This window comes from Balaenoptera physalus (genome assembly GCF_965194825.1).
Source record: "Balaenoptera physalus genome assembly, chromosome: 11".
Taxonomy (NCBI): domain Eukaryota; kingdom Metazoa; phylum Chordata; class Mammalia; order Artiodactyla; family Balaenopteridae; genus Balaenoptera; species Balaenoptera physalus.
Window position 1 is genome coordinate 39688962 of NC_138896.1, and position 26669 is coordinate 39715630.

At 42.3% G+C, this 26669-nt stretch overlaps 1 protein-coding gene across 1 annotated transcript in view; it reads left to right on the top strand.

The window, feature by feature from the left end:
* Nucleotides 1-9968: 9968 nt before the first annotated feature.
* TCP11 (t-complex 11) overlaps nt 9969-26669 on the top strand; it is a 42179-nt gene continuing 25478 nt past the window's right edge. The window contains exons 1-3 of the mRNA XM_082415095.1: nt 9969-10101; nt 12936-13032; nt 17982-18102. Of these exons, the coding sequence (XP_082271221.1) occupies nt 9978-10101; nt 12936-13032; nt 17982-18102 (342 nt within the window). The 5' untranslated portion in view covers nt 9969-9977. The remainder of the gene's footprint in view (nt 10102-12935; nt 13033-17981; nt 18103-26669) is intronic.

Genomic DNA, 26669 nt, shown 5'->3' on the forward strand with positions numbered 1-26669 from the left:
GATGTTAGACACAAAAGACTACTGTTATGGACTGAATTGTGTCCCCAGATTCATATGTTGAAGCCCTAACCAATACGACTTTATTTGGAGACAGGGCCTTTAAAGAGGTAATTAAGGTTAAATGAGGTCATAAGGGTGGTGGGACCCTAATCCAATAGGACTGGTGTCCTTATAAAAAGAGGAAGGGACACCAGGGATGTGCCCACACAGAGAAAGGCCATGTAGGGACACAGAGAGAAGGAGGTCATCTGTCAAAGAGAGAGAGGGTTTAGGAGAAACCAAACCTGTCAACACTTTGATCTTGGTCTTCCAGCCTCTAGAACTGTGAGAAAATAAATTTCTGTTGTTTTATCCTCCCAGTCTGCAGTATTTTACTAGCTGACTAATATAACTGTATACTGTATAACTCCATTTATATGAAGTTTCAGAACAGGTAAAACTATAGTGACAGGAAGCAGATCCATGGCTGCCTGGGGACTGGGATAAGGAGATGGGCATTGACTGCAGATGGGCACAAGGAAACTTCTGGGTATGAGGGAGGTATTCTATTTAACTGTGGTGGTGGTGGTGGTTCCCTGGTATATATATTTGTCAAAACTCATCAAAATGTATGCTTAAAATTGGTGAATTTTATTCATGGAAATGATACCTCAATAAAGTTGATTTTAAAAAGAAACAAAATATTATGTAAAAAGTATAGACAAGAATTCTGGATTGCAGTGTAAGAGTCATGAAGTCTACCAATGCTTCATGTCTTTCATTTTGTAAGTTTGGATTTTTAGAGAGGTGTGTCCCCAGCAAAGGAAGCTGTGGGTAGTTTCAGCCCTACATGCAAAGAGGGATGCAGATGGAGCTTTCCATGTTAAAGGCCCGTAGAGTTATAACCATGTATTTCCTTTAATTTGTTCATGAAAAATAGCCGACATTAAACATCAACCAACTATTACACTCAAAAAAACTCTTAATATAAAAATTTGTATTTTTTTTTTAACTGAGTCCCCATTTCTATAATCAACTGATGGTGAAGTTTTATTTAGCCTGGGGGCCTAGCCCTTCCTGGTGTCTAGTTCTCCAACTTGGACTGTGCAAGGCATCAAATCCCCCCTGAGGTGCTTGCCTCACAGAGATTGAAGATCCTCGCTATGGGCGTTAGAGGGTGCCTGCCCTAATTAGAGGGACAACTATTAACCTTTCTAACACAGCAACTCTTGCTTCTTTTCTCACCATAGAGTAGAAAAGAGAGAAGATTTGGATTAGGTGATTTAAAAAGTGTTTGCTAGCTACATTATCCTCTGAGCCTATATTAGGTCTATGCTTCTCTCACTCACTCATTCAACTATAATGAGTTCTCTCTCCGTGCTTAATTCTATAGGAAGGGCTCAGGACACAGCAGTGAAGAAGGCAGACATGGCTTGTGCCTTCATACTGCTTGTATTCCAGTGGGAGTTGGGAGCTGCAGGCATCCCAGGTCGAACCGGCTTAAATGATAAGTAATGTATTGGCTTGATGCTTGGGAATCTTAGGCAGGAGTTTCAGGGGTTCCCCGAGACTCTCTGTGCAGTGAAGCTGGTATTAAGATGGCCGTCAGTGACAGTTCCCAGCCTCCCACCCTGGGAAGACAAAGTCAAAATCCAGGAGAGAGACTCTCCCTTCCCTAAGGGTGTGTGATGAAACAGACTGATGAAGAACATTGCCGGAAGCCTCTAGCTGACCTCTCCTTGTGCCTTATTTGCCTGACTTGTGTCACGTGCTCTCTCTGAACCAATCACTGTAATGGAGATGGGATTTTTTTTTTTTTCCCCCCCTTAGACCAATCAGGGTTCTCCATGGAACTGGGTGTGGTAGGAATGAGCTGGGCGTGTCTCAGGAACCAGAAATGAGAGGCTCTGCTTTATTCTAATTGGGTTCTATTAACCCGAATATTCACGTGGTAAATTTCAACATTGGTTCAAGGCAGCTGATAACCCTTTGGCAACTTCTGGAAGCACTGACCTAAGATACTGGTTTCAACTATAAAGTAATTAAAGGGAGTCACCTTATAGAAAACATATCAGAAATATTCAGAGGTTTCATTGCATGACTGTTGAGGGGCAGTTGGGAAAGACTGCTTGGGGGAGGCAACTCTAGAGCTGGCTCCGGAAGCACGCAACGTGGCTTTAAGTTCCTGTCTCTGAGACTTACTAGCTGGGTAAGTCCCTTAAGCTCTTGGAGCCTCAGTTTCCTCTCCTGTAGAATGGGCACTATAATACCTTCTTTGTAGGATTTGTGAGAGGACTAAATGAGAATGTATGTGATGTCTTTTAGTACAGTGCCTGGCACATAGTGAGTGCTCAATATTATTATTTACGTGTGCAGAGCCAGTCTAATTGACTACATTAGGAGGTACACCTGGATTGTTTCTGACCCACACCTTCATCTTCTCAGAATCTGATTTTAGGTCACAGCTGATCAAGAATAGGGGTACCACTTACAGGTATTTGTCAAGGTTCTGTCCTCCATCTGCATTGCTTTCCTTGTTTGCTACAACACCTCCACTTTTCAGGAGGTGATAAGAAAGACTGGTCAAGAGCTCTGAGGTCAGATTCCCTGGGTTCCATCCCTGTCTTACTACATATTCACTGTGTGACCCTGGGCAGGATACTTAAGTTCTCCTCATCTGTAAAGTGGGTGTAAAAGCAACATCTTTGTCATGGGGTGGTTGTGAGAATGATAGTTGCACATCTGTGTGAAGGGCTCCCCGAGGGTCTGGCACATAGTAAGCACTTGATACGTGTTGTCTGGTATTATTACTATTTCATCTATCAACCATGACTCCTGACACCATTCTTGTTATCAGTTAGTCTCAATCTCTCTCCTTAAAAATTCCAGCTGCTTCTTTCCACCTGCCTGCTGAATATTTTCTCGCAAAGATCCAACCAAAACTTCATTCTCAACCTGTCCTAAAAGAAATCTAAAATATACCCATCCACTCTCTCCTTCCCCCAAATTTCCTCCTCCGCCTCTCTGCAGCCATTCTTTCCATTAATATCAGCACCTCTGGGAAACAAAGAGCTTTATCTCCTGTTTCAAGAATTCCAGATACCAGAAAGCCTTGCTGCTCTTCCACTTCCCACAAATTCTCATAGTAGGGGAGCACTTCCACCCAGCTTAAGAGAAATGAGGCCAGAGCTGTGAAGTGACTTGCGCAGGGTCACCAGCACGTGGGCAGCAGAAGGAATTCAGGCCTCCTGTTTTTGAGGGGATTCCCCTTCCACCGCCCCATGGCTCTCTGTTCTCTGTGCCGCGGAATGACTTTGCCCCAGTTGTCCTAAGGGCCCCTGGCAGGCTCACAGTCCCGGGCTTGGTGAGGCAAGGCTCTATGCAGTTCTTGAAACAATTAAAAATCAGATTTCAAAAGCCAAGTCTCCTGTTATCCTGAGTTGTGCACTGGGGAAGGGGGGTGGGCAGAGGTGAGGAGACTAGCTCCTTTGAGACTTTCCAAGCATTGTGAGCAAAGTAAAACCCAAACTGAGGGATGTGAGTCATTCTGAGCCTGCATCTGTTAGCCACAAATGGGTACAAGAGATGGAGGTTCTGCAGGGGTTATGAGTGGTTTAGCCAGTGTTTTTCAATCTGAGAAATTCCATAGCATAGAATTTGAGGGTGCCCGAGGGAGCCCTCCATGGCTCTTCTTGCATTCCCACCTTTCTGAGCCCTGACAGGTCTCAGGTACTCACTCTGTAGCTGATGGGCACTGAACGTGGGCCGCATGTGGGCTCCATGCAGGCTTCAGACACCAAAACAGCCGTCCAGCTCATCATGTTCCTACTTCCTCAGACTATTGAAGTCAGAAAATTCTTGCCATTCCTGAGCTTGTAACAGAGACTCAGACCCAGTGACCTCCTTTTGTTCCCGCAGGGGGCTGCAGCCCCTCTGCAAGTTTAAACCGTTCAAATGAGCTCCGGCTTCATCTCGTAGACACAGTCGGAGGAACGGGGAGGGGGGAGGCAGCGCTGGGAAGAGTCCCCAAGGTGAAAAGAGAATGCCCACGGTTTCCCCATTCTCCCCCCATGCCATGGGAAGAAAAAAAGCCCCAAAGTAAAACTGGAGTTTAAAACTTTTCTCTGTTCATAGAGACAGAAAATAGAATAGAGGTTACCATGAGCTGAGGCAGGGGGTGTTGGAGGAGAGGAGGACGAGTTATTGTTTAATGGGTATAGAGTTTTTGTTGGGGATGATGAAAGGTTTTGGGTATAGATAATGGTGAAGGTTACACAACATTGTGGATTTAATTTATTTGACGCCACTGAATTGTATCCTTAACAAATGGTTAAAATGATAAATATTATGCTATGTATTCTACCACAATAAAAAAAAAAGACAATAACTTTAAAAAAAAAACCCTGTTCTCTGCATTTCTTTTGAAACTGACTTCAAATAGACTGGCCCTCAAATCTGCAGCTGAATTCTTTGTCAGGAGATCATTATACTTTGCTTTAGGCTGGTGGTTCTAAAGAATTATGGATGACGGGAATGATTGAAACTGATTTATTTCTCAAGTGTTTGAGGTTCCTTCATCCTGGTCCAATAATGTCTATTCAGGAAAAGCTTGTCTTTACCAAAGTCAGAAAAATAAAAGAAAAAGCACAGGCCACCATCTAAAGTGGACCTGGTTTAAGAAAATCTCTTATGTGAAATCTCAGATTTGGAGAGCAAATTGGTAGCTGATGATTTGCCTTACAAAAGACTGATTCACTTAACAAAAGAGTTTTACTCAAAGGTTCCTTTAAGAAGAGAGCCCCCTGGTGCATTTAATGATATTATTAGATTAAAAAAAAAAAAATCCCAACTGCTCAAGGACATTGCACTGTAAATATGTGAATGCATTGTATTGTGTTGTAAGAGTGGGAATAAAGAAGTAAGGGCTCTTTGACAAATGGACCATTTTGGCCCAGAGTAACACAAGGAGGAAGCAAGATGAGTGTTCTTGGCCTAAAATCCTGGCGGCTTTCTGGGAAGGCTTTGGGAGTTTGTGATTTATTTCAGACAGCTAAGCCCGAGGCCTGTGATGTGTCCATTTTGAGAACTTAGGGTCCAAGTTCTAACTCTGCTCATGCTGACCCCTGTCACCTGCCCTGATCACAAAGGCCCTCAGTCGTGAGCTCAACTCTGTCCTGCGATGGCAGAAAAATATATCTGTTGCCAGAAAGTGGATTCTCTCCGGTGATGAAGAATGATCCTTATTTATGTCTGCATAGGTACATTCTGGGGCCCATAAAGGTTTAATTGTCCCTCTAACTAGTTTTTTTAAAAAACCCACAAAGAGGCTGCCAGCTTTCCCCAGAGTTTAAAACCAACTGAATGCGGTTCTGTGGAAACTGCTTTAAGTGTGTAACTCGCGCTGTGTCCTGGGGCACAAGGCACGATTGTTTGGGGGAGTCGAAAGATGCAGCTCTTAGGAGGACTTTGAAAGTCAGTTTTTGTGGCTTTGGGCTGCTGCTGACCCTGGCTTGCTCTACAGAGAGAGAGAGAGAGAGAGGGCCTCCCTCTCCCTCAGCAGAAGCCTGCCTCTGCAAGTTACTCCCAGGGTGCCACTGCCCCCTGCTGCCACCTCCCAGTTCAGGGGGAACCCCTGTCACAGGACCCTAAACATCCTCCCTTTTATCTCTGACGTTGCCTGTGCTGGTTTAAAAGACTTACAGGAAGCTAAGGAGAGAGGAGACACAGAAAGAGAGGAAACATGTCTGTGAGACAAAAAGAGAAAGACGGACACTGGTAACCCACACGGGGCCCAGAGAGACCCCTCAGCACCGCTGCCTCTCCTGTTTGTGCCTGTGTGTTCATTTGACAGTTATTGGCAGGGCACCTACTATGTGAATGAAGCACACACAGCTCCTGCTCTCAGAGAGCTTACAGTCTCCCGATGGAGTTAGTCATCATGCACAAATGTGTAAGGACAAACTGCCGTGACTGCTATGAAGAAAAAGGAATGGGTGCTGAGTGAAGCTAACCAAGGGCCATGGAAGGTTCTGTGAGGGAGTTAGGCCTTATAAGCTAGACCTGAAGAATGAGAGGGAGTCAGTGAGGTAAACGGAGTTTAGAGGAAGGGACAGTATGTGCAAAGACCCCGACGCAGGGAGGAGCAGGACTGGAGAAGCAGGCTGTCGGCGCTGCTGCCAGCATCTTCTTTGTCTTCTCTTGAAGCCCCCTTCCCTGAAAAGATCTGTGATGGTTTCCCATCCATCGCACTTCCCTGTGAGCTTTGAAGGGCCTCGTCCGGACTGCCCCCAGATTACCTTGACCCTTCTCACCCTCCTCCTGGGCTCTGCGAAGAAAACACATTTGTCAAAAGACTAAAGCAAATAGTTTTGACGTGTGGTTCTGTACCATAAGGGAGGTTATAGTGAAGTCGATCCCAGTTTACACGACTCCAAATGGTTCCATTTAAATGTCCCACCCTGTATTTATGTGTCCCTACCACTTTAGTTGACTGTTTATCTTCCAGTATACTCTACTCTACTTGCAGTCCAGGCCTCTATTTAACATCATCTCTTACTATTTCCATTCCATGGTCTATCATTTACATTTTTCTTTAGGAAATGTAAATATTTATTTACAGTATTAGCTTTTACTCTTGCTTAGCTCTATATATTATGGAATAAACAGACTGTGATATGGGTTCTAGTCCTGAATTTTCTGTAAACTGGTGGTGACCTTAGCCAAGTCATTTAACCTCACTGAGCCTAATGCTTCTGTGTAAAATGAGGCGTTTTTTGTTTTTGTTATTTTGTTTTAGCTAGCGGATCCATATTCAGGATTCCTCTTAATCCCTGTGCTTCTCTACTTCTTACAGATAGCCACCTAGGAGTGCTTCTCTGACATCCTTCTCTATATCCACCCCTCTTTCAGAATGTCTTTGCGGTAGGATCAACTTTCTGTATAATTTGCTCTTGTGGGGTAGTGTACAGGATAGTATTTAACAAATGAGGATAGATCATACTATTGTGCTTGGGTTAAAGCACACATACGTGGGGAAATGGTGGAGAAGTAGGAAAATTCTAGCTGCTGGCCTGAAATTCCCTTAGACTGCTTCTCAACCTGGGGTACATGCATCCATAGGGGTACAGAGGTGTGCCAGCAAGTACAGGAAGCCCTTCCTCCTCAGACAAGAATTCTACTCAAAGATTTGAGGAGAGAAAATAGACTTCAGTGTTAAAACAAACATATGACATCTTAGTTTAGAAGGGGAACCCTGGGGTGGACAGCTTTGGGCACACTGTGATGTGAGTGGAAACGTGGCCTTTACCTCTGCCCTTGGGTTGTTTGAGAAATACTTGCCTTATGGGTCTTTTGAAATATGTGCACTTAAATAGGGTAAAGGTGTTGAGTTACTCAGGAGGGCCACTCCTGCCAAAGAATGGACATATGTGGAAAATCCATTTTCACCCAGTAGGAGAGTTTAAAGAGGGGTCTTGGGGTTGAGGGGGAGCCAGCCTGAACAAGAGACCCATTTCTAAAGACCAAATCGGTTACACAGTCTTGCTTAGGATTCTGGCTCATGGCTGGGTTTGAACTGATCCAAACATCTGGAAGGTCTCTCACCCTTTCTCTGACCTCCAGTAGCAATTCTTATTTGTACTCCATTCTGGGACTTACCATACCATTATATGTTAGTTATATTTTCTTTTTTATACAGCTTCTCAGCCAGAGTTAGGGAGGTGGTGTGAATTAATAAAAAGTATATGATCAAGCGTCAAGACCTTGCTTGCCGTGTGACTTTTGGAAACTCCCTGAAATCTCTCTGATCCCCAGCTTGCTCATCTATTAAATGGTCCAATATAACACCTGCCTTGCCTACTGAACAGGTAGGATTGCATGCAGAGCATATAGATTTGCAATGTAAAAGCATTTTGTAGATCATTAAACAAAAATCAGTTATTATTAACTAAGACCCCAAAGGGAAGGAGAGTTTATCTCTCACATCATCTTTCTATTCTCCTCAACCTCTAACTTTTGCCTAGTTGGTTCTGAAAACTATTAAAGATAAGATCATGAAATGCTGTCCCCACGCTGACCCTGAGAAAACTCCAATTCTGTCTCTCCTACCCCCATCCTTTCCTCCTCTTCTGGCCTGTCTCCTCCCCTCTTCCACATGCTCCCACACTGCTATTTCTTCCTACTGCCCCCTCCAGAGAATTTGGGTAAGAAGAGGACACTTAAAGGGGCTGTGTAATGTATATGAATGAACTACTCTCACAATTTCAGGCATCAGCAGGGCAAGTTTTATGGCAATGCCATTTTTGTGGGAAAACAAACTGGTGTCATTCTGGAGACTTTCTCCCAGAAATAAAAATGCTCAAACAGAATTATGGAAAAAAAAATTTTTTTAATAGAGAAATCAACAACCCAATCTAAATATATCCCTGTAATAATGAAGAATCATATTTTCATTTAACTCTTTGCTGCAGTCAGATAACTTCCTCCCACTTCTGGCTTTGGGGTGTAGGCCAGCCTGCTTCACAGTTGACGTCCCTGAGGGAAACACCAGGAAAGGGTGATGAGGAGAAAGGGGCAAGTTTAGTATGTATTGATTTGAGATACTCTCTGGCTAAACAGTAACTTTGCTAGGCTAGTCCCCTCCTATCTGCCTGGGCCTCAGAGTGAAGTGGATTTTCTTAAGCAGAAATGTTCTTGGATCTCTTCATAATTTTCCCCTTCAAAATATAGGAGTTGTGCAAGAAAGATCCACATTCCACACTAACAAGGCAAGGGTTATAATGAGAACTTGGTTTCTTACAGGCAATACTTTCGTCTTTTGTTTTATTTATTTATTTTTAAAGTAAGCTTTTGTGGTAAGAAATCAAGTCAAAGTAATAAAGAAGGATGGGAGAATCATGGAACGGAAACTTCCTTTTCATTTTTTTCCCCCAAAGTGCAGGGATTGGAGGGGAGGGGTCACTCCAGGTCCTCACATCACTCCAGGGGCAACAGAGCAGACCAGGAACCAAGAAAGGCTGGTGACCTGGGGCGTGGAGCGGCGGGATCAGCCCCCAAGCCACAGATGAGCCCGTGGCCAGGAATTCAGTGGGAGGAGCCTACACTGCCTCCCAGTTCCCCGCGCCTGCTCCGACCAGCACCTGGCACGGGTTCTCGGCTTCCACACCTGGAGAATGGGAGAAGGGCCCTCCTCTCACAATGGGCCCAGGATGTGCTAAGGAAACAACCCGCCTGGGTGTGGTTCTCTCTCAAGTTTTATGAACAGGCTGAAGAGAAACAAAACATCGTGCTCCTTCCCTTCTTAAGTAGTTTCAGGTGATCTTTTTCGTGGGGAGCGGGAGATGTCAGGCAGGGAAGGGCCCCGGGGACCAGTTAACCAAAGGCCTGTGGAGGCTTCGAGCCCTCGAGGACCGAGGCACTAGCCGGCGGCTTCCACCCGAGGAGGTGGCGGCGGCCGGCACGTGCCCCGCCCCGTTGCCCCGGAGACGGGCGGCGGTTTATGTTCAAATCCCGGACTCTCCCACCGTGGCGCGGCGGCGGGGGTGCGCGCGGGTCGGCCCCGCACGGCCGCCGTCCCTCGCTGCCCAGCCGCGGTGGTACGGCCCCAGCCTAGAGGTGCGCCGCAGTCCGCCCGACTCCGCAGTGGCGGTGGGTTGCTGTGGAGGAGGCGAGGGAGCTGGAGTTTGAGCGCCGTGGGCTCCCCCTGCTGCTGGAGCCCGGGTGGGCCTGGGGCGGGCGTTTCAGGCGAGCAGGCCGCCCCTCTGGCCTTAGTTTCCTGGTTGCGGAGCCAGCACTCACTACTCTGTGATTCCTCAGCCCCGTTCCTCCAGGCTCCTCTGCCCCTGTCGGTCCCCGAGAGACCCTGAAGCTGTCCACCCTCCTCTTAGTTTGTCCAGGTCGGGCGCGATTGGCCGGGCCCCAGACCCCTTAGGTAGTTGGAGAGCCCCCTTCCTCGCCGCCCACAGCGCCCCATTTCTCCCCATCCAGATTCCATCAGCAAAATGACGGACGTGGAGGAAAACGTGCCCCTGAAGGACCCTGGCGATGCAGAGAGCAGGGCCTGTAAGCCCGAAACCTCAGGACCGACCCGGGAAGACATGAGTAGCCCCAAGGACCACCCTTCCCGTAGGTCCAGCCCCGCCGGCCCCAGCCCTCGGGGTGCTTAGTGTGGGTCAGGTGGGAAGGAGCCCGCGGCGCCGCACTTCTCTACCCACCTTTTTCCTCATCCCCCCACCCCCCCACCCCAGTCTCTACTTTCAGGCCCCAGGTCCCTTGTTGACCAGAAGATCTTCAGAGTTTTTGGTCCTGGAGAAAGAAGTGACCCAAGAGCGATTTCTTGAATCTGACAAGATGTGAGGCTGAGTCAGTTCAGAGCCAGCTTTGTATTCTTTTATTTTGAATTTGTAGGTGGAAAATGGCAGACACCTGGGGTAGATTTTAAAGAACGGAAATGATCCCAGATGGGCATTGTGTTCTCTCGGTGCTTCGTTGACTGCATTTAGTAATGATGCTCTGGCCTCCTACTCTTTAGCTCATACTATAGGAGATGTTCTTTTATGTTCCTATTGGGGCACAAAGTCTGTTCCACACTTTATGTCTGATCTCACTGGGACTCATCCAGCATTTCTCTTATCATAATCACCAGGTAATTTCAGCAGTCAACCATCTGAAGGCCTGTCCACGTGCAACAACCTGAGTTAAATTCTTTAAATTCAATCGCTTGTCTTTCTCTTGTAGCCACACGGGGTCGCTGCTGGTTAAGGAAAAGCAGCAAATTGGGTGCTTTGGAATCCTGATTTGGGCAATACAACTCAATAACCTGAATAACCAAACTCCTCTTTTTTAATAATTTCGAAATTTTATATATTAGGTTGACTTGGTTAAGTTACCAAATTATCTTGAAAATGTCTTTGTCCTTGGGATCTGAATTTTAAAAATCTATTTTAGTTACTTTTTACCTCTAATTTCTCTTTGAACCTCCCTGTTCCTGAATTTTACAGCTGTAGGAGTTGCATAGTGCTATGGTACTTTTGAGCGACAGAACAATCTTGTCAGAGCAGGCTATGAGCTTTGGTTTGTTGTAGTTGGGAAGTGTTTCTGTGTATAATATTTTCCTCAGTCCTTCAATAAGCTGCTACAAGCAGCTCAATCTCCCTTTGAAGATTTTCTCTTAGTTCTGATTTTGCATTACTGAATTAGCAGTAAGTCTGTTTGCATATTTGACTGTGTTTTGCCATTTTGGCCAAAACTGAAGACTTCAGAGAGACTTCAAAAATAAAGGGAACTTCCTGTCCAACTAAGGTTCAGTTCACCGTTACATTTACCTAAACAGAAACTCTGCTGGTGGCTTTTTGGTAAATTTTACAATCACCTTTTACCCTTAACTTTTTATTTTGATATATTTCAAATCTGTTGAAAAGTAAAAAAACAACGAATGCCCACATTAACATTTGCCACACTGTTTTTTTCTCTTATTATATTTTACATATGTATTTTTTCTTTCTTGAAGTTATAGAGTCATGACTTTACCTCTAAATATTTCATGTATCTTCTAAGAACAAAGGCATTCTCCTATGAAACCTCTTTTGTGCAATTTTTCCTTTTTACATTTTTAAACCTTTTTGCTTATGGAAAACTTAAACATATACAAAAGTAGAGAGATTGGAATAATGAACCCCCATTTACTCATCACCCAACTTCAACAATTATCAACTCATGGCCAATCTTAGTTCATTTATATCCCCTCCACATCTTGGAGCCGAATACTTTTTTGTGAACAAATTATGAAGCTTCGTTGAAAGAGAGTGAGAAAATATGATTTATTGTGTGCAGCTCTTTTATACCAAGTAATAATAACTACCATGTATGCCAATTATGTAAGAATGCTATCAGATAGGTCTGTACTAAGAACTTAGAATAGTGGTTCCCAAATGCTAGAGCTGGTTTGTGACAAAATTCTTAGCATACTGTGTGAAATGAAATAAAGATATTGTAATGAGTTTTTCCTAAAGCTAAATTGATTCAATTTTAAGGACTAGTCTTTTTTCTGACTGTATTCCCTTTCCGCTTTTTGGGGGTTTAAACTATCCTTTTTCTTTTATGAAATGGTTTTGGTGGTGGTAGAGTGGATTTTTTTTTTTTGGTTGCACCAGGTCTTAGTTGCGGCTTGCGGGCTCCTTAGTTGCACCTCACCGACTCCTTAGTTGTGGCATGCAAACTTTTAGTTGTGACATACATGTGGGATCTAGTTCCCTGACCAGGGATCGGACCTGGGCCCCCTGTATTGGGAGCGTGGAGTCTTAACCACTGCTCCACCAGGGAAGTACCTAGAGTGGATTTTTTATTTGCTTATTTCGTACTATCCATACTTGACAAAACAAAAAGTTGGCAAGCTGTCGTCAGTTGCTCAAAATCTTTTTGGAAATTTACTCGTCTGTGAAATCCTAAATTCTGGAAACTACTTTAGAAGACCAAGTGAGATTGACGCCATTCAGTACCCTCTGTGTGGAGAATTTAACTTCCATCAGAGGCAGGAAGAGGACAGTGGAATCGTAATATCCTTAGATAAACGTTATTTTTGCAAATCACAAATTATTTCTTTGCCACTTCATTATTTTACTTCTTAAGAGAAAGGTTTTTAATCAGTTTCACTTTCTGTTTTTTTATAAGATAGCTTCTTTATCCTCCCTTACCCCCATGCTGGGCTACTGAGAGGCTCTGTCGCGGGACTTAGAGTTCAGAAAACATAACTGACTGGAATGGTCGAATGAGTGTGTGTAAGGTCACTGTGAAGAATCTCAATTTGGAGCCTACTCAGTGGAGTGAATCTCTGAATAAAATAGAAATTCAGACTTCTTTGAGTTCACTGGTGTCCCCCATAAGTTCTTTTTTTTCAGTTGAGGTATAAGTGACATAGAACATTAGTTTCAGGTGTACCTCATATGTTCTTTCTGTCACAGGTCTGATAGATACAGTTAATGATGTTTCCAAGCTGAGCAAGGAGATTGGGATGAATCATGATTTCCACATGGAAGAGAAGGTTTTGCCTCCAAGCAGGTACAGGCTCTTCTAATTTTCCCATTTTATTCATCCTGGTGTAGGTATTTAGCACTAATGGCTTCTGACCAGACTCAAAGCATTTTTATTTAATAACACAATCAGTGCTTGAATCTAAGCCATTAGAGGTCTCAGCAACTGAAACAGAAGAGTAATAAATTATAATTATTAGTATCAGAGGGTCAAGAAGCAAATGTTATTTAACCAGTGAATAAACCCAAGCAATTATTGGGATGTTCACTTTGGGACCCCACTTAATAATAAAATAGTTAGGGTGGATTTCAGATCTTCTCTGACAGATGCGGAGGAATTAGCCTGTAGTAGCTATCTATCGCTGCATGACAAATTACCCCAAAACTCATCAGCTAAAACAGTGTTCATTATCTCCCAGTTTCTGTGGGTCAGGGCTTACGGGTGTGGCTTCACTGTGTGCTCTACCAGTCTGTTGATGTTGGCCTGAGCTGCCCTCAGTTCCTTGCCACCTGGGCCTCTCCATAGGGCGGCTCACAAAACAGCAGCTGCCTTCCCTCACCCAGGGTGAGAAAGCGAGAGAGTAAGTGGGTGAGAGATGGTGCCCAAGACAGAAGCCACGGTCTTTTTGTTACCTAACCTCAGGAGTGACGTCCGTGGCCTCTGCTACATTTTGTTTGCTAGAAAGGAACCCACAAATCCAGGCCACACTCCAGGGTACAGGATTATACCAGGGTGTGAATACTAGGGATCTAGATCTTTGGGGTCATTTTATTGGTATTGGTTGCCTACCACATGGCTCCTGTCTTATCAGTTACTCTCTTATGTGATCACAGATTTAAACAGGCACAGATAAAAAGATCAATTTTCTCATAGTGGTGTTTTCAACTGCCCCCTCAACTCCTCACCCACACCCCCATTCCCCACTTCATAAATCAGCTTAATTTGTGAATCAAGATCAGAACCCTCTTGATAAGGAATGCTCCCCCACCCCCATCAAGCCTTATTTTTCATTCTTCTTAGTTATATTGACATTGCAATAAATAAGAACCATTCCGTAAGTATGACTTGCTGGTTTATTGGCAGTTAAGTGGGTAAATTCATTGTCAGATTTTACATTTTAAAACAGTTCTGATTTCCCACCAATAGACAGATATGTGATGGCAGCTTGTGATAAGTCAATTTCCTTAAATGTTTTTGTCATTTGTCAGCTTCAGGGACTCTGTTACTAAAGTGCTGTTCTCTGCCACAAGTTGCTGCCCTGGTCTTCCTGGTCTGATCTGCTCTTGCCAACAGATGTCCATGTCAAGCACAGCTTCTCTGGGAACAGGTTTTCACCAAAACCCAGATCTTCTAGCATCTCTCTCACTGCTTAGATGATTCTGTTGCTGGCAGGAGAGGAGGAAAAAAGAGTAGAGGAAATGAGCGAGGGAGAAATGAAGCTGGGGAAATAGCACTATTCAGAGCTGGGTTTTCAAGTAAGGTAATACAAAATTTATATCAGGAAAAAGGTTGAAATCGACTTTGAGGTCACTCCTTACTGGCAGTTGGCTTTACTTTGGGCTCATAGGATGAAGTTAATTACAATTGTATGTTCCTAAGGGAAATCCCATGTTTGGGCATTCATTCATCAGGCATTTGTTGAGTCCTTATTATGTGGCAGGAAAAATGTTGAGTTCTGGGGATAGAGGTAGCTACAGCTATAAATAAATAAGGCACTGTCTTTGCTGTCAAGAAGCTTTTGTAAGAGAGACAGATGAATAACAGAAAGTGACTGATAAGTTCACTCAGAGCTGTGTGAATAGAGTTGAATGAAAGTTCTCAGCTGCCTAAAGATCAGAGAAGATTTGCCTATGGAGGAAGATTTAGCCTATGATGACTTGAGTCTTAGAGGTGGTCTGGGTGGGAAGGAATGCTCCTGGCAGAGGAATCATGTTGGAGGCACAATGGTGTGAACTGAACAAGTATCTTGATGTGATTGAGCACAGGGTATTATGAGGTAGGAGGAGATAAATTTGAAAGGGAGGTAGAGCAATATCAGGAAGGGTCATGTGAGCCATTTATACTGCTGGTGATGGGAAGCCCCAAAGGACTTTGAGCATGACCTCATGATCGGAATTGCATCTTAGAAAAATCATTGATTTTAGAATGAACTGGTGGGGAACAAATTAAAAAGGGACAAGACTGAAGACAGAGGGACCAGTTAATGGCCTAATGTAGTAGTTCAGGTAAGAGATGATGGTAGGAGGGGATGGATTCCAGAGACATTTAAAAAGCAAAATTTATGGAACTTGGAAGATGGATTGGACAAATAGGGTGAGGGGAAAAGCTTTAAGAACAATCAATCACAGTACACAATAGACTATTAGACTATAGTTGGTTACCTCTGCTGATTGAGATTGGTGTGTTGGGAGAGGAATTTTGATTTTTGTTGTATTCATCTTTGTATTGCTTTTTTTGGTTTGTTTTACAAGGAGCATGCATTACTAAGGGGGGATGTTTAATGCCAGAAAACCGATCACTATTTGGCAATGACTAGGTACAGCCTCAGAATTTTCAAATGATTCTTTTTCTTCTTATTAGTCTAACTGTATAGGTCAGAGAAATCATTTAAATAAAGGTCAGAGGAAAATTAATTCCTTTTAAAATATTAATAGACAATTTTTAGCATAGTTTAGTTTTACAGAAAAATGATGGAAAATAGAGTTCTCACATTCCCCCTTTTCTCCTGCACACAGTTTCCTCTGTTATTTATATTTTATATTAATGTGGTATATTTGTTACAATTGATGATCCAGTATTAATACATTATTATTAACTCAAGTTTACACTGGTGTTCACTTTTCGTGTTGTATATTCTATGGGTTTTGAAAAATGTATAATGACACGTATTCACCATTTCTGTATCATACAGAGTAATTTCACTGCCCTAAAAATCCCCTGTGTTCGACCTATTCATCCTTCCCTCCCTCCCTCTGAAACCCTTGGCAACCACTGATCTTTTTACAGTCTCCGTAGGTTTTTCTGAATTTCTTATAGTTGGAATCATATAGTAGGTAGCCTTTTCAGATTGGATTCTTTCAATTAGCAATATGCATTTAAGGTTCCTCCATGTCTTTTGGGGGCTGGATAGTGCATTTCTTTTTAGTGTTGACCTCTTGGTTGCTTCCAAGTTTTGGCAGTTATGAATAAAGCTGCTATAAATGTCCATGTGCAGATTTTTGTGTGGACATAAACTTTCAACTCATTTGAGTAAATACCAGGGAGCACTATTGTTGGACTGTATGGAAAGAGTATGTTTAATTTTGTTAGAATCTGTGGAACCATCTTCCAGAGTGACGGTCTTACACTTTGCATTCCTACCAGCAATGAATGAGAGTTCCTGTTGCTCCCGTCCTTGTCAGCATTTGGTATTGTCAGTGTTTTGGATTTTGGCTATTCTAATAGGTGTGTAGTGGTATCTCATTGTTACTTTAATTTACAATTCCCTAATGAGATGTGAGGTTGAGCATCTTTTCATATGCTTATATGCCATCTGTATATATATCAATACTTTGGTGAGGTGTCAGTTCAGACCTTTCCCTGTTTTAAAATTGGGTTGTTTTATTGTTGAATTTTAAGAGTTCTTTGTATATTTTGGATACTAGTTCTTTATCAGATATGTGCTTTGCGAAGATTGGAGCTTGCCTTTTCATTCTCTTGTCTCTCACAGAGCAGTTCTTAATTTTAATGAAGCCCAACTTACAAATTTTTTCTTTCATGGATCTTTCTTTTGGTGTTGTATCTAAAAGGTCGTTGCCAAACCCAAGGTTACCTAGATTTCTCCTGTTATCTTCTAGAAGTTTTAGAGTTTTATGTTTTACATTTAGGTCTATGATCTATTTGTGGAAGGTGTAAGATCTGTATCTAGATTCATTTTTTTGCATGTGGATGTCCAGTTGTTCCAGCACCATTTGTTGAAAAGACTATCCTTTCTAATTGAATTACCTTTGCTTCTGGTTTTTGTTTTTGTTTGTTTGTTTTGGTTTTTTAAAAGTTTTTTAAAATTATTTATTTATTTATTTATTTATGGCTGCGTTGGGTCTTCATTGCTGTGCGTTGGCTTTCTCTAGTTGGCGATTGGGGGCTACTCTTTGTTGCGGTGCGTGGGCTCCTCACTGCGGTGGCTTCTCTTCTTGCGGAGCATGGGCTCCAGGCGCGCGGGCTTCAGTAGTTGCAGTACGCGGGCTCAGTAGTTGTAGCTCACAGGCTTTAGAGCGCAGGCTCAGTAGTTGTGGCGCACGGGCTTAGTTGCTCTGTGGCATGTGGGATCTTCCTGGACTAGGGTTCGAACCTATGTCTGCTGCATTGGCAGGTGGATTCTTACCCACTGTGCCACCAGGGAAGTCCCTTTTTTTTTTCTTTTTTTTGAGGCGGGGAAAAAGATGGATATTTCTGGCTTCCATGACTGGCTACATGGTAGTGCCATTGAAATTGGGAATACAGGAGGAACAGGTTTGGAAGGGGAGGATAGTGAATTCAATTTTAGACCTGCTGATTTGGCAGTATCTATAGATATTCAGGTGTTATCAAAGAAGGAAAATCCTTTCCTAGATTTTAGGTTTATAAGAAAGTGAAAGATCATTTAGTTCATTGCTATATGTGTACATAAAGGGAAACTAAGTCACATCTTTTCTAAGCTAAATGCAAAATCAGTGCTAAAGTTCAGCCTGATCTCTATTCAGGGTTCTTCCTACTGCAGAGGGTGGGCTGTGCTGGAACCACAAGGAGCCCTTCTGAGAGGTTGTGCTGGTGCCATTGACATCCAAGTTTAACCCCAGCTTATTCAGCTCTGCTACCGTCCAAACATAGTTCCTGGCCTTTCCCTGTCTGTATAATGGTCTTTTATCATATCAAACACTGTTTGGGGCTTAGGAGATAATGACCTTTTGGCAGTTTTTGAGTAGAGAAAGTAATTTGTTCATTTAACCTTCTTACAGTCTGGAAGGCAGGGTCAAGGAGACAATGCACAATGCCTTTTGGGATCATCTGGAAGAGCAATTATTAGCTACTCCTCCAGACTTCAGCTGTGCTCTTGAACTCCTAAAAGAAATTAAAGAGGTGAGTGACGAACCTTTCATTTGTAGATGTAAAGTTCCTAGACAGCCTCCACTCACTGGAATGTCAGTGGCTGGCAAATCCTAACTGAACATGGTCCATGAATCAGTCAGAGTCTAATCAATAGACAGAAATCACACAGTAATTTCAACAAAGAAGTTTTAATATAAAAATTATTATAACAGGGAATTGGAGAAATGAAGGCTTTGGGCTAGTAAGAAGCAAAGAAAACTCTACTGGAATATCAGACATAAGGAGAATCCTTTCTCATCCCCGGGGGATGGGGAAAACCCAAGGACCCAGTTACTCATTTGAGGGCATGTCTGTGCCAGGGGAGGTTGCTGGCCTGTGTGTGCTGCTGACCGCCGTGTACTGCAGGAGCTGGTTGCCAGGGCAGTTGCCTGTGCTGCAGGAGCCTGGCCCTGGAGAAGCAGCCACTTCCTCTGCAGAGTCCAGCACTAGAGAAGCCTCTCAGCTGCAGGAGCCAGCTGCCTGCAGAGCCACATGTACTGTAGGAGCCTCTGCCATGTGAGCATTCCAGAACCAGGAAGAGAAGCTCTTGCCTTTTGCAAGGTCTTTCTAGTATGTGGTGGATACACCCTAAGGTGACCCCCAGTGATCCATGCCCTGGTATAATCCTCTCTCCTTGAGTGTGGATGAGATCTATAACTTGCTTTTAATCAATAGAATATGGCAAAGGTGATGGGATGTTACTCCCAGGATTACATTTCATTATGTAAGACTATCTTAGCAGGCTGGAGAGAGAGACTTTCCAGCTGACCTTGAAAAAGCAAACAAGTAGGGACTTCCCTGGAGGCTCAGTGGTTAAGAATCTGCCTGCCAATGCAGGGGACACAAGTTCGAGCCCTGGTCTGGGAAGATCCCACATGCCACGGAGCAACTAAGCCTGTGCGCCACAACTACTGAGCCTGCACTCTAGAGCCTGCAAGCCACAACTACTGAAGCCGGCATGCCTAGAGCCTGTGCTGAGCAACAAGAGAAGCCACCGCAATGAGAAGCCCACGTACCGCAATGAAGAGTAGCCCCCGCTCGCCACAACTAGAGAAAGCCCGCGTGCAGCAAAGACCCAACACAGCCATAAATAAATAAATAAATAAATAAGTAAAAAAAAAACTTTTTTAAAAAAAAAGCAAAAGCAAACAGGTATGTTGTGAACTGCATATGGAGAGGGCCACATGGCAAGGAAATGCAGGTGGCCTCTAGGACCTGAGGGCAGCATCCAACCAACAGCCAGTAAGAAGCTGGGGCCTTCAGGTATACAGCTGTAAGGAAGTGAATTCTGTCAACAATTTGAATGAGCTTGGAAACATTCTTCCCCAGTCAGGTTTCCAAATGAGAACACAGCCCAGCCAACACCTTGATTGCAACCTTGTGAGATCCTGAACAGAGGATCTGGTTAAACTTTCTGGACTCTTGACCCACAGAAACTGTGAGATGACAAATGTATATACTGTTTTAAGTCTCAAAGTTTATGGTTAACTTGCTTATGGTAACAGAAAACCAATTAATAACCATCTCACATGCACCCCAATGTTCGTAGCAGCACTATTTACAGTAGCCAAGACATGAAAGCAACCTAAATGTCCATGGACAGATGAATGGATAAAGAAGATGGGGTCCATATACATCCATGGACAGATGAATAGATAAAGAAGATGGGGTCCATATACACAGTAGAATATTGTTCAGCCATAAAAAAAGAATGAAATAATGCCATTTGCAACAACATGCATGGACCTAGAAATTATCATACTAATTATCATACTAATTATCATACTAATTATCATACTAAGTGAAGTAAGTCAGACAGAGAAAGACAAATATCAGGTGATCTCATTTATATGTGTAATCTAAAGTATGATACAAATGAACTTATTTGCCAAACAGACTCACAGAGAAAATGAACTTATGATTACCAAAGGGGAAAGGGTGAGGGCAGGGATAAATTAGGAGTTTGGGATTAGCAGATATAAACTAATGTGTGTAAAATAGATAAACAACAGGTCCTACTGTATAGCACAGACAACTATATTCACTATCCTGTAATAAACCATAATGAAGAAGAATATGAAAAACAATTTAATTATATATATCTATATAGATATAATCTGAATCACTTTGCTGTATACCAGAAACTAACACAACATTGTAAATCAACTATACCCCCCCCTGCCCCCCAAAAAAGTGCCATCTACAGATGAAGCTTAAAATTGTGCCATCTGGTAAAGGAAAAATATTTAAAGGACTTACTCTGAGAAAATGGAGAAGAAAAGGATGGATTTGGAGAGGACTTGAGAGGCAGTAAATTGATAAATGTTGCATTCCATTCCTTTGGCTACTCAGCTTCCATATGTACCCTTCTACACACACTCAAATTCCTGAAAACAATTCTATTTTTACCTAATAAGACATAGCTATCCAGGGAATTCCCTGGCCGTCCAGTAGTTAGGACTCCGTGCTTTCACTGCCGTGGGCCCGGGTTCAATTCCTGGTCAGGGAACCAAGATCCCACAAGCCGTGCAGTGTGGCCGAAAAAAAGAAAAAGAAAAGACAAAAGACGTAGCTGTATGTCTTACAAGTTCTTATCCTTTTCCCCAAATGAGGAAACTCACATTCCCAACAGTTATAACCGTTGCTGTCTATGATATACCTCATATACAGTCATAGTCTCACTGAATATTCTATTACCTACAGGCTAAACTGTAAAATTTAACTTCCAACAACCTGTCTATAAAATAATAATGGAGTTTCCTTAAAAAACTAAAAATAGAGCTATCGTATGATTCTGCAATCCCACTCCTGGGCATATATCCAGAGAAAACCATAATTCAAAAGATACGTGCACCCCAAATGTTCACTGCAGCACTATTTACAATAGCCAGGACATGGAAGCAACCTTAATGTCCATAGACAGATGAATGGATAAAGAAGATATAGTACATATATACAATGGAATATTACTCAGCCATAAATAAAGAATGAAATAATGCCATTTGCAGCAATGTATACACACCACTATATATAAAACAGATAATCATCAAGGACCTACTGTATAGCACAGAGAACTCTACTCAATTATTCTGTAATAACCTAAATGGGAAAAGAATCTGAAAAAGATATATGTATAACTGAATCACTTTGCTGTACACCTGAAACTAACAAAACTTGTAAATCAACTATACTCCAATATAAAATAAAAATTAAAAAAAATAATAATGGGAAGGAGAGAGAAGAAAATGGTTAGCATATACAAATAAAGCCATGCTTATAACAAGCAAAGAGAAAACGTATGGTCTTTGTTTCTGTAATTGGTCATGAGGCTGTAGTTGGTATCTATGGCTTCATTTTAATAGTCATTCCATATTTGCCTTGTCCTTAGCTGCTGGGGTTCTTTATCTGACGGAGTGACCCAAACCTTCATTGCCAAAGAGTCTGAGTCCTTGGGCATTTTGCTTTTGTTGTTTGTATGTTGTGGTTTTCCCTTGACCTATATTATTGGGTATGGAAGTATCAAGAGGTACCTTAGAATCTTCTGGGTTCCAGACACAGTCCTTCTTGTTCCCATTGTGTAGCAGCAACCCAGTTTCTCCTTAGTACTCAGGATCAATTACTCTAGTCCATAGAGGAACTCCTTTTTTACCTTGTTGGTTCAGTGGTAGAGGGAGCCCAAAATGATCAGGGGGGTAGTCTCATCTTCTAATTCATTGGAACCAATGTAAGCATTCCTCCCAAATCAGCAGAGCCCAAAGTTGTCAGGAGGGGAAATAAAAATTCTGCAAGTAGGTTATTAGATATAATGGTGAGAGGAACCAGTCCTACTTCCACCCCTTGATTCCTGGGACCATGTATTCTGGCTTTAGGGAATAGCACTGCATAATAGTTTTGATTCAAAGTATATATTGCATCTTATAAGACAGAACCTCTTCCTTTCAGGATATTATCTCTCAACTAATGCTGTAACTGAGTCTTCAATAAGCCATTCCACTTTTCAGTTAAGACCAGTCGACTCTCCATGAGGGGTATGTGGGTATGAACCCGTTGCTGTACTTTCTTGGCTGTAAAATGAGTTCCTTGATTAGATGCAATGCGGTGGGGCATACCAGGACCCAAGACAGAGGATAAGGCATTCTGTGAAATTTTGTGAGTATGTGGATGTTGGTGCTAACAGAAGTAGTGCAGACAGGGAAGACAGCTCCATATTCAGAATGCGTCTCTTCCATTGAGGGTGACTCTCCGCCCCCTCCACGAAGGAAGAGATCCAAAGAAATCATCTGCTACCAGGTGGCTGGCTGATCCTCCCTGGGGAATGGTGCCACGTTACCAACTTAGTTGTTTGTGCTTTTTAGGATTTTTTTTTATTATGGTAAACAAAATTTTTACCGTTTTAATAATGTTAAGTGTTACAATTCAGTGGCATTAAGTACATTCGCAATGTTGTGCCGTCATCACCACTATCCATTTCCAGAACGTTTTCATCTTCCCAAACAGAAACTCTACCCATTAAACAGTAACTCTTCAGACCCCTTTTCCCCCAGTGCCTGGTAACCTCTATTTTACCTTCTGTCTCTATGAATTTGACTACTCTAGGTTCCTCATATAAGTGGAATTATGATTCCTTTTACATATGGCAAATTTTACTTAGCATGGTTTCAAGGTTCATCCACATTGCAGTGTGGATCAGAACTTCATCCCTTTTTATGGCTGAAAATATTCCGTTGTATGGATATACCATATTTTGTTTATCCATTCATTTGTTGTTTTGTTTTGTGTTGTTTTGTTTTTGGCCACGTCACGTCTTAGTTGCAGCGTGCAGCATCTTCAGTTGCAGCATGCAGGATCTTTTTTTCTTTTTTCACATCTTTATTGGAGTATAAATGCTTTACAAGGTTGTGTTAGTTTCCGCTGTATAACAAAGTGAATCAGCTATATGTATACATATATCCCCATATCCCCTTCCTCTTGAGCCTCCCTCCCACTCTCCCTATCCCATCCCTCTAGGTTGTCACAGAGCATCAAGTTGATCTCCTTGTGCTATGCAGCAGTTTCCCACTAGCCATCCATTTTACATTTGGTAGTGTATATATGTCAGTGCTACTCTCTCACTTAATCCCAGCTTCCCCTTCCCCCCCACGCCCTCAAATCCATTCTCTACGTCTGTGTCTTTATTCCTGCCCTGCCACTAGGTTCATCAGAGCTGCTTTTTTAAAATTCCATATGTATGTGTTAGCATACGGTATTTGTTTTTCTCTTTCTAAATTATTTCACTCTGTATGACAGATTCTAGGTCCATCCATCTCACTACAGATAACTCAGTTTCGTTCCTTTTTATGGCTGAGTAATATTCCATTGTATATATGTGCCACATCTTCTTTATCCATTCATCTGTTGATGGACATTTAGGTTGCTTCCATGTCCTGGCTATTGTAAATAGAGATGCAGTGTACATTGTGGTGCATGTATCTTTTTGAATTATGGTTTTCTCAGGGTATATGCCCAGTAGTGGGATTGCTGGGTCATATGGTAGTTCTATTTTTAGTTTTTCAAGGAACCTCCATACTGTTCTCCATAGTGGCTGTATCAATTTACATTCCCACCAACAGTGCAGGAGGGTTCCCTTTTCTCCACACCCTCTCCAGCATTTATTGTTTCTAGATTTTTTTTTTTTGATCCACTTTCCTTTTATTTATTTTTTTAATTTTATTTTATTTATTTATTTATTTATTTATTTATTTTTAAATTTATTTATTTATTTTTGGCTGTGTTGGGTCTTTGTTTCTGTGCGAGGGCTTTCTCTAGTTGTGGCAAGCAGGGGCACTCTTCATCGCGGTGCGCCGGCCTCTCACTATTGCGGCCTCTCTTGTTGCGGAGCACAGGCTCCAGTCGCGCAGGCTCAGTAGTTGTGGCTCACGGGTCTAGTTGCTCCGCGGCATGTGGGATCTTCCCAGACCAGGGCTCGAACCCGTGTCCCCTGCATTGGCAGGCAGATTCTCAACCACTGCGCCACCAGGGAAGCCCTTATTTATTTTTTATACAGCAGGTTCTTACTAGTTATCTATTTTATACATATTAGTGTATATATGTCAATCCCAATAGCCCAATTCATCACACCACCACTGCCCCCCGCCGCTTTCCCTCCCTGGTGTCCATACGTTTGTTCTCTACATCTGTGTCTCTATTTCTGCCCTGCAAACCAGTTCATCTGTACCATTTTTCTAGTTTCCACATATATGCGTTAATATACGATATTTGTTTTTCTCTTTCTGACTTACTTCACTCTGTATGACAGTGTCTCGATCCATCCACTTCTCTACAAATGACCCAATTTCGTTACTTTTTATGGCTGAGTAATATTCCATTATATATATGTACCACATCTTCTTTATCCATTCGTCTGTCGGTGGGCATTTAGGTTGCTTCCGTGACCTGGCTATTGTAAATAGTGCTGCAATGAACATTGGGGTGCATGTGTCTTTTTGAATTATGGTTTTCTCAGGGTATATGCCCAGTAGTGGGATTGCTGGGTCATATGGTAGTTCTATTTTTAGTTTTTCAAGGAACCTCCATACTGTTCTCTACAGTGGCTCTATGAATTTACATTCCCACCAACAGGGCAGGAGGGTTCCCTTTTCTCCACACTCTCTCCAGCATTTATTGTTTGTAGATTTTTTGATGATGGCCATTCTGACCCGTGTGAGGTGATACCTCATTGTGGTTTTGATTTGCATTTCTCTAATGATTAGTGATGTTGAGCATTTTTTCATGCATTTGTTGGCCATCTGTATGTCTTCTTTGGAGAAATGTCTATTTAGGTCTTCTGCCCATTTTTGGATTGGGTTGTTTGTTTTTGTGATATTGAGCTGCATGAGCTGCTTGTACATTTTGGAGATTAATCCTTTGTCAGTTGCTTCGTTTGCAAATATTTTCTCCCATTCTGAGGGGTGTCTTTTCGTCTTGTTTATGGTTTCCTTTGCTGTGCAAAAGCTTTTAAGTTTCATTAGGTCCCATTTGTTTATTTTTGTTTTTATTTCCCTTATTCTAGGAGGTGGGTCAAAAAGGATCTTGCTGTGATTTATGTCATGGAGTGTTCTGCCTATGCTTTCCTCTAAGAGTTTTATAGTGTCTGGCCTTACATTTAGGTCTTTAATCCGTTTTGAGTTTATTGTTGTGTTTGGTGTTAGGGTGTGTTCTAATTTCATTCTTTTACATGTATCTATCAATTTTTCCCAGCACCACTTACTGAAGAGGCTGTTTTTTCTCCATTGTATATTCTTGCCTCCTTTGTCAAAGATGAGGTGATCATATGTGCATGGGTTTATCTCTGGACTTTCTGTCCTCTTCAGGATCTTTTTTTAGTTGTGGCATGTGGACTCTTAGTTGCAGCATGTGGGATCTAGTTTCCTGACCAGGGATTGAACCCGGGCCCCCTGCATTGGGAGCATGGAGTCTTAGCCACTGGACCACCAGGGAAGTCCCCATTCATCTGTTGATGGACATTTGTGTTGTTTTCACATTTTTGCTATTGGGAGTAGTGCTGCTATGAACATTTGTGCACAAGTCTTTGTTTGAACATCTCTTTTCCAGTCTTTGGAATATATACCCTGGAGTGGAGTTGCTGAGTCATGTGATAATTTTATATTTAACTTATTGAGAAATCACTAAACTGTTTTCCACAGTGACTTACCATTTTGCATTCCCACCAGAAATGTATGAGTATTCCAATTTCTCCACATTTTCACTTATTTTTCAACATTTATTTTCCTTTTTTAAAAAAAATTATAGACATCTTCCCATGGCACAGTCTGTATGAAGTGGAATCTTAATGTGGTTTTGATTTGCATTTCCCTAGTGGCTAATGATGTTGAGCATCTTCATGTGCTTGATGCCCTCTTCTACGTCATCTTTGGAGAAATATTTACTCAAGTCCTTTGCCCATTTTAAAACTGAGTTGTCTTTTTGTTGTTGAGTTGTAAGAGTTCCTTAAACATTCTGGATAGTTGACCCTTGTCTGATAAATGATTTGCAGATGTTGTCTTCCATTCTGTGGGTAGTTTTTTCACTTTCTTGATAGTGTACCTTGATGCACAAAAGTTTTAATTTTAATGAAGGCCCGTTTATCTAGTCTATGGTTGCTTCTGCTTTTGGTGTCATATCTTATGAAATCCAAGATTATGAAGATTTACTCCTATTTTCTTCTGAGAATTTCAGAATTTTAGCTCTAATGTTTAGGTCTTCCACCCATTTTGAGTTAATTTTTTATTTGGTGTAGGTAAGGTTCAACTTCATTCTTTTGCATGTGGATATCCAGTTTCCCCAGTACCATTTGTTGAAAAGACTGTCCTTTCCCCATTGAATGGTCTTGGCATTGTTCTCAAAAATCATTTGACCGTATGTCCAGGTTTTATTTCTGGGCTCTCTATTCTAACCTGGTCTGTATGCCTGTCCTTGTACCTGGATATGCTTGGTCTCGTATGGGCCATTTTCATCTGATGATAGATTGCTGTGGTGCATGTCCAGTCTTGTGGCTAGGTAGGTCAGAGAACACCGAGTTC